Here is an 8,830-nt window from a genome sequence, read left to right as displayed (position 1 = left end):
TTCTCCTCCATGCATTAGGTTTGATATTTTTAGTTGCACTTGTTACGTATTTCCTTGTGGTATGTTTAGTGTTGATGTATTTCCTGCATGATGTTGTTTGTCTACCATGTGTGACCAGAGCTGACTTCTCATTTGTTAAAAATCAGGTATTTCATATGGACACACGAACAGTGATATTGAGGCACTAAGACGGGCATACCATCACATGGATCAATCAATGGGAGACACAAATGAGCCCAAAACGCTCCTTAATGTGGCAGAAAATACAATCAGTACTTTCCCAGATGCCTTGAATACTGAAGAAAAGGTTGCGAGAATTACCTCCAATACTGAATCAGGTAATTTCCTTTATGAGATGATAACTGATGGTTATTATATTTCATTAGCCTTCCTTGACTAAAACTAGCTGGAGCTGTCCGTTTGTTGTGAAAAAGGTGAACACTTTTCAGGCATACTTTCTGCTCTGGAGAAGTTATGATTTAAAGTTAGATTTTGCTTCCAATTAATGCTTGGTGTGTTTAAATTTAACTTTTGTTCTGTATGAAGCCAGTAGAAGTTGTACTTTTTTTGTATCACTTGAATCTCTGTCCTTGACATCCATCTTTGACTATCTTTGTTTGTAGCTTTACTTTTGTTAAAGTGCTGTAGTAACCTTCATCTTTTTGAATGATCAATGTACTCCAGTGCGATTAAAACTGACAAACCACTATCTTTTGTTATGTTTTCTCAGTTAAGAGATTATAAATACTTTGCTCCCGGTTCTCTGGCTCAGATTGTGTGTCATGACAGGGCTAACCTGTTGTTTGAAGAATGAAAGGCGTATTATGTAGGAAAGCCACATACTGAGTGCCTTTGTGAATATTTGGTGATGTTTTCTTGAAGTCTTAGAGGATGACATCATTCAAGAACTTGGTAACTTTTAAGAAATGTTTCAAACAGAATTTAGGACATATCCTTTTCATATAATTATTCTGAAAAGTTGAGGAGAGTGGTGATTAGTATTATCAGTGCATAATGGTCTGACCTAAAAACTTTGGGCAACCAGTCTAGCTAGGGAGAAGCAATTATTTTTAATGCCTTCTTGACACATAACGTTCTGGCTGAAAATCTGTCTATTGGATCCGCTGAAGGCACATAGATGGAGCTTGTTAAAATATTCCAAATCTGAAGAGATTGTGGACGATGTGATGTTGACTCAGAGTTAAAGAACATGGACAGGATCTTCTTCAGTACTTTAACCCCTTCGCTGCCATGCCTCCTCTCCTTCTCCCTACCATGCCAATCCTTTTTTTTTTTTAGCTATTTGGGATAGTTCACTCTCAACTTTCTGTCCACAAAAAATATTCACACCAAATTTACGTCCTTTTTTCCAGCATCCTGGGGATTCTAAAGGTACCCTGGGTTTGTGGATTCCTCTGGAGGAGACCGAGAAATCATCTAAAATACAGCTAAATTCGTTTTTTTGGTGGAAATAATGGTGAAAAAAGGCTGCAGAAGAAAGCATCTGTTTTTTTCGCTCCTGCAAATGGTATTAATCAATCAATCATATCATTTGTAAAGCGCACTACTCGCCCGTGAGGGTCTTAAGGCGCCTTTGGTGGGAATGCTGCAACTGCTCGAAAAGCCAGGTCTTGAGGAGTTTACTGAAGGTCAGCAGGTCTTTGGTCTGCCGTAGGTGGATGGGGAGGGTGCTCCAGGTCTTGGCAGCGAGGTGGGAGAACGATCTGCCACCGGAAGTCTCTCTTGGGAAGCGTGGGACTGTGGCAAGGGCGAGGTCGGCAGAGCGGAGCTGGCGGGTGGGGGTGTAGAAGCTGAGTCGTCTGTTGAAGTACGTTGGCCCGGTGTTGTGGAGTGCCTTATGTGCATGGGTGTGGAGCTTGAAGGTTATCCTCTTGTTGACCAGGAGCCAGTTCAGGTCTCTCAGGTGGGGTGTGTTGTGGCGAGGGATGTCGAGGATCAGGCATGCAGAGGCGTTCTGGATGCGTTCGAGCTGTTTCAGGAGTTTGGCCGAGGCTCCTGCGTAGAGGGCGTTTCCGTAGTCCAACCTGCTGCTGACGAGGGCCTGGGTGACCGTTCTTCTCGTTTCAGTGGGGATCCACTTGTAGATCCTGCGGAGCATGCGGAGGGTGGTTGACTTGATGTCATCGGTGGCGGTATGTGGGCAGTCTCGGTGCTGTGGTTGCTGCAGAACCAGGACGAAAGGGTCCAGGATGATGTTCTCCTCGAGGTAGCGGGTCAGTTGTTCGTTGACTGTCTTCCCAATGACCTTTGCCGGGAACGGGAGCAGGGAGATGGGCCGGAAGTTTTTGAGGTCCTTGGTGTCTGCCTTGGGTTTCTTGAGTAAGGCGTTGATCTCGGCGTGCTTCCAGCTCTCTGGGAAGGTTGCTGTCTCGAAGGAGGTGTTGATGACTTTCCGGAGATGGGGTGCGATAGATGTGCTGGCTTTGTTGAAGATGTGGTGGGGGCATGGGTCTGATGGAGATCCGGAGTGGATGATGTTCATTATCTTGATGGTGTAGTTGTCGTTGATGTTGGTCCAGGAGAGCAGGCGGTTGGTGCGGATGGTGGTCGTGGGGGCGGAGGTCTCAGTGCTTGTCGGGGCGGTCGTGGCGTTGAAGCTGTCGTGGATGTCTGCGATCTTGCGGTGGAAGAAGGTGGCAAGTGAGTTGCACAGGTCTTGCGAGGGTGAGATGTCGTTGGTGTTGGAGCTGGGGTTGGAGAGTTCATGATGTTGAAGAGCTTTTTGCTGTTGTGCGCGTTGTTGTCTAGGCGGTTTTTGAAGGACGCCCTTTTAGCGGATCTGATGAGGTGATGGTGTCTGCAGGTGGTGTTCTTGTGGGCTGCGTAGCTGTCCGGTGTTTGTTCATAGAGCCAGATCTTCTCCAGCTTACGGCAAGTTTGCCTGGGGGCTCGGAGGTCTTCAGTGAACCAGCTGGCTTTCTTGTTGGTGTGACTGTTGGAGGGTTTCTTCCACTGTCTGAGGTTGCGGGCGGCGGTGTCGGGGTCGGCGGGTGGGCTCTGGGCGAGGGTGGTGGTTATCTGGTCTTCGGTGACTTTGCTCAAGCAGCGGCGAGGCATCTGTTGGGTGTGGTGGTGCGTGGTGGGTTTCTTGAAGGTGAAGTGGATGCAGCGATGGTCGGTCCAGTGGAGTTTGGTGGTGTGTTTGAAGGAGACGTGGGGGCTTGCGGAGAAGATGGGGGTCAATCGTGTGACCGGCGGAGTGGGTGGGTGTTGTGACGAGTTGTCTGAGTCCGAGGTTTGTTATGTTGTCGATCAGGGTGGTGGAGTTGATGTCGTTGTTGTTCTCGAGGTGGAAGTTCAGGTCCCCGAAGGAGAATGTAGTCAGTGGACGTGAGGGCGTGTGTGCTGACGAAGTCGGCGATGGAGTCGCTGAACTGTAGTTGGGGTCCGGGGGGGTCTGTAGATGAGGGTTCCTCTGAGGGTGGTGTTGGGGTCGGTGTGGATCTGGAAGTGCAGGTGTTCGGCGGTGCTGACTGTGTTGTCGCTGTTTGTCGAGACTCTGAGAGTGTTCCTGTGGACTATAGCGATTCCTCCTGCTGCCCCGTTGGTGCGGTCCCTGGGGTGATCTTGTAGCCTTCCGGGCTATGGCTATGTCGGGTGCTGAGGCGGGGTTCAGCCAGGTCTCCGTCAGGAAGGCGACGTCTGGGGAGGTTGAGTCGAGTAGGTCCCAGAGTTCAACTGCGTGTTTGCGGGCGGAGCAGGTGTGGAGAAGGATGCATCTAAGGTGGTTGGATTCTTTCCTGGCAGCATGGTGGGGCGGATGCTTGTGAAGCTGCAGTTCCGGCAGGTGAAAGTTCTGTGGGTGCACATCGGGGCGGCCAGGAAGCAGGTGTGTGAACGTCCGGTGTTGAGTGCGAGGAGGGTTCTGGCATCATAGTGGTGCTGGGCGTCGTGGCGTTCGTGGGGTCCAGGGGTCCTGGTGCTTGGCATGGTCCAGGCGCAGACGGGCTTGCCTTAGGCCAGGGGTCTCCAAACCGGTCCTGGAGGGCCGGATCCATTTCAGATTTTTTGGATATCCCCATTGAGATACATGTAGTAATTTTAAAAATCTGGCATGGATCCGGCCCTCCAGGACCGGTTTGGAGACCCCTGCCTTAGGCGCTCCAGGAGCGCGCCTGCTGCGCAGCCTCTATATGAGGGGATGTGGGAGGGAGGAGCAGCTGGGAGGCGGGAGCGGGCGGTGATGGGATTGCAGGGGGGCGGGCCGCAGCGACGTAGCCGCTGGAAAAACGGGCGGGCCGCGGGAGAACTGGGCACAGGAAGGAAAAACAAGTTTAGGCATGAAAACAAGTACAGGCACAGAGGAATAAAAACAACTCTGGGCAAGAAAGCAAGTACAGGCACAGGGGAATAAAAACAAGTCTGGGCAAGAAAGCAAGTACAGGCACAGGGGAATAAAAACAAGTCTGGGCAAGAAAGCAAGTTAGGCACAGGGAAAAAAACAAGTCTGGGCAAGAAAGCAAGTTAGGCACAGGGGAAAAATACAAGATTAGCCAAAAACAATGCAGGCAGAGCTGTGTAGCAGCGTGGGGAGCGACCTGCCTGCGAGGTCGGTTTGCGGTGCTAAAATCACCAGCTTTCAGGAACAAGCAGACTTTTGTCAGAAAACCTAATTTTTCAACACAGTTTTGGCATTTTACTTGGATATAAACCATTTTTCCTACTTTTTGTGTGCATTCAACCTCCTTCCAGTTCGTGATAACAATGGGTATGAAACCAATGGTGGATCCCGGACAGCTATACATTTCTGAAAAGTAGACAACATTCTGAATTCAGCATTGGGTTATTTGTGTAGATCCTTCAAGGTTTTCTTGCAGAAAGTAAGAGTTGAAATAAAATAATATTGAAATTAAGTTGGAAAAAAACAGCCATTTGTGCCTAAATTTTTATCTGCAACTTCTTCTAACTATGCAGATTTTCAAAAGCAATACACTATTAAGTTTGCTGGACCCTTCTGATTGCGGGCATATATATGGCTTGTAGGTTTACCAGGAAATTCGAGGTACATAGAGCCAATAACTGAGGTGGACGTACCAAGGTTTTTCATTGTGTTCCAGGTATACAGCAATTCATATGATTAGATATAAAGAGTGAAAAAAGGTATAGAGGAAACCATTGGTTTTTCCGAAATGGGAACAAGATATGGACTTTAGAAGCAGTGACTATTTCCATATCTTTGTATTTGTGGGTACCCATACTAGTATGTGAATTAGATGGCATTTTTCGAAATCACTTCTTTTCTTCGCACTGTCTTACATTTGGAAGGCACAAATTCAGAGAAAAACAATCGTTAATAACACTTTTTCTAATATTCTGTGTTCCCCCAAGTCTACTGATAAAAGTGGTTGCTCACTTGTGTGGGTAGGCCTAGTGCCCGCGACAGGAAAAGGCACAAAACACAATGTGGACACAAAACCATTTTTCCACTGAAAACTGATGTTGTTTATTTACCATGTGTGACCAGAGCTAACTTCTCATTTGTTGAAAATCAGGTATTTCATATGGATACACGAATGTGGTAGGAAATTGTGCCTGCGCAGTGATCCCAGACAGAAATGTGAGGAAAATGTGATTTTTGTTCGCTAAATTTGAAATTACAAGGGGGTTCGGGGTAAGAAAACTTTGGGGGAACCACTCGAGCCACGCCTCCTGGACTCCACCTGGTGTCTAGTGTTCAGTGCTGTCGGGGTCTGATAGGTTTCCCTAGCTGGCCACGGAATCCGGTAAAAATGCAGGTGACCCCCTTGCAAAAAACAATTTACAAAGAGGCCTTGGACACAGTACCGCACCTGTTATATCAGTGGGAGTCTATTTTGCGTGGTGCAAGGATCGTGAGAAAGAAGACCTCATATTCTCAATAGTGAATAAAATTCACATAAACAATTACCAAAAAGATGATCAGCACACACCTGTTCTCAAACATAGATCAGTTTACTAAAATCACTGTTTTCATGAAGTCAACATTTACAAGAAAAAGTGTGTGCTGACCTCCTTCAAAACCAGGTTGTTTTATGGTAGATCATTTTGATGTCTCCACAATATGTTTTGGGACCTTTCCTGTTGCGGGCTCTTGGCCCACTCACACAAGTGAGGTAGTATTTTTATCGGGATACCTGGGAGAACACTGAGTGGTAGAATATTTGTGGTTCCTTTTTGATTCTGGATGAATATGGCACAGTAATGCTAGGAAAATGTGTGACTTTAGTCTTTAGACTCCCGTCGCTGCTGTTGAGCTGTCTTGCACAGGCGGTGCTGTCTTGGTCGGAAACCACTCCAGAATAGACGTGTGACAGCAGCGGTGACCTACATAGCTGGATCATATTACACGTGACCCCTTCCTGGTGGAAGTCTCCTTAAAGTGTTGCGCTCTGTACATTGCATCTGGAGGGAAGGGGGGGAAGTGGAAACATGCTACTGATACGGAGCAGGCAAGGGGATGGGGTGCTGCGTCCCGCAATACCGCACTGGAGCTACACTACATAGAGCGGCTGAGCCACAAGGACACACATCGACACGACATCGGATGACTACACTCGGCAAATCAGAACACACCTGTGCGCTACACTATGGCTTCTAGGGCATTGGATGGAGATGCCTCGATACCTGGGACCCGGGCCTTTTTGCTGCAATGGAAAGCAAGGTTGACACTCTTATGGCTGCCATAGAACATTCCAGGACCTCTCTAGAATCCAGGATTGATAGTGTTGTCACAGACCTGGCACTTCTACGTGCAGGTCACCGCAAGCTTGCGGACGAGGTCGACGCAACATATTGCATCGTAGAGGGTCTACAACCCACAACCTGCAGCATGGAATCTTCCTTGAAGTTGCTGACATACTATGCGCGCACATTGGAGCAGAGAGCTGAGGGAAGATCCAGGAGGACAATATCTGCATAGTAGATTTGCCGGAGGAAACCGAGGGCCGAGATGCTACTGCATATATAGAGGGCTGGTTGCAAGACCTATTGCTTCCCCATGCTCTATATCAATATTTCACCCTTGAAAGCACACACCGGGTTCCAACACGCAAACCTCCACCTGGTATAAAGGGTGCTGCATTTGCACAATTGAGACCAGGAAGCTCTCTGAAGTGAATGTTATGTTTTATCCAGATTATACAGTTGCCGTCCAGCATCAGCTCAACACATTCATCAATGTAAAATGCAGACCATGGGAATTAACCCTGAAATATACGCTTCTCTACCAGGCAAGATTTTGCATGGTCGCTGATGGGTGCACTCACTTCTTTGACTCTTCAGGGGAGGCATGGCGCTGGTTAGAGTCCTATGACCCCCCATGCTGCCCGCCCATCACAGCCCAGCACTAACGCAAGCAAGGCAGCTTAGCAGATCCGCTGCTGTAGACAGGGCCCGAAAGCAAGACAGGCCTCGGCCCCTAAGACTGTGCCAGACTCGAACAGATAATCATAGAACTCCACCAAGCATTAGAACACTTGGCTGCACTCAAGCCCCAGCAAGGAATCGCTCCACTCATTCAGTGACAATAACTACCACCACCTGGCCTTCCAAACTGGTCCCAGATGTGACTCCACAAACATCCAACAACATCATTTGAAGCTACCACCAGCATACTTAGTCTCTACTCACCCTTGCTGTATACTGATACACTTGCAGTGAATGATGTAATCCAAACCCTGTAGATGCTGGAAAGCTTGTTATATTCATGATTGATATGTTTTTTCAATACCAGGCATGTTGGCCTGCACCTGCCCCTGGCACACCATGTTAACCTGAGTTTAAACTGATATGCTGGCAACAGATGCTGATTGTATATCTGAGGGGTTATACACATGATGCTCATCTCTGCTCTCCCCCCTTGTATAATTACACTAGTTAGTGGACACATGTCTTTTACGTCATGGTTTAGGCAGACACTCGGTTGAAGTTCTGCTCTTCTTGTAGTCAGGGGTTTGCATTCTATTGACCTGTTCTGTAGTTTAAGGCTCCACACCAAATATGGCTCTAGCTCGATCTCACATAGCTGCAGTCACTGTCAGATTCTCTCATGAACACACAAATGTAGTTTCCTGGTGGTGCCTCAACAGTTCTTTCCTTTATAAACAACTAAATGGCAAACTTTAAAGTACTGACATGGAATGCCACACTCCTGCACGCCTCTATGCGATCTACTCTTATCTGAAGCGCTACCATGTACACATTGCGCTATCGCAAGAGTCCCATTTGATGCCCTCAGAGGCGACTAAACTCCAACGTCGGTGGCATGGGCAGATTTTCACCACTGATTTTGACTTCCATGCCCATGGGTATGGTGTGGATCAGGTTGGGGGTCCGTTTGCTACAGAGAAGGTGCAAATAGATCCTGAGGGAAGATATGCCCTTGTCTTGGATAGACTGGATGGTGGGTGAATATTAATAGGTAGCCTCTATGCCCCTAACACAGATCAAACATGCCTCAGCACTCTCTGCAGTTCTCTCAAAATGGAATGGAATGGAATACCGTGGTTGTTGGGTGGTGTTTTTAACAGCATACTTGATTTAAATTTAGACCAATTGGTTCCCCCGTTGCCTCGAACCACTGCTTCATCAAATGCTAAAACACCTACAACCTGGATAAGCAATTGGGGTCTCATGGATATTTGGTGAATGCGCAATGCTACAACTAAGGTATATTCTTTCTACTCTGTACCCCATTCTCGTAATGTCAGAGTAGAAAGGCTGGTAGGTACACCCGAGTTTGCGCAATACGTTACACGCACTCACTCGGACTGTAACTGGCGATATTTACAATTCCCGTGGACCACCGAGTCCCTCTTGGAAGCTGCAGACA

The 8,830-nt window shown here is 47.6% G+C and overlaps 1 protein-coding gene across 1 annotated transcript in view; it reads left to right on the top strand.

Moving 5' to 3' along the window:
- Positions 1-146: 146 nt before the first annotated feature.
- CEP162 (centrosomal protein 162) overlaps positions 147-8,830 on the top strand; it is a 635,242-nt gene continuing 626,558 nt past the window's right edge. The window contains exon 1 of the mRNA XM_086926571.1: positions 147-338. Coding sequence (XP_086782697.1) covers positions 206-338 — 133 coding nt within the window. The 5' untranslated portion in view covers positions 147-205. The remainder of the gene's footprint in view (positions 339-8,830) is intronic.

This window comes from Lissotriton vulgaris, chromosome 6, assembly GCF_964263255.1.
Source record: "Lissotriton vulgaris chromosome 6, aLisVul1.2, whole genome shotgun sequence".
Taxonomy (NCBI): Eukaryota; Metazoa; Chordata; class Amphibia; order Caudata; family Salamandridae; genus Lissotriton; species Lissotriton vulgaris.
The sequence above is the reverse complement of the archived record's forward strand: the minus strand, read 5'-3'. Positions and strand labels throughout refer to the sequence as shown.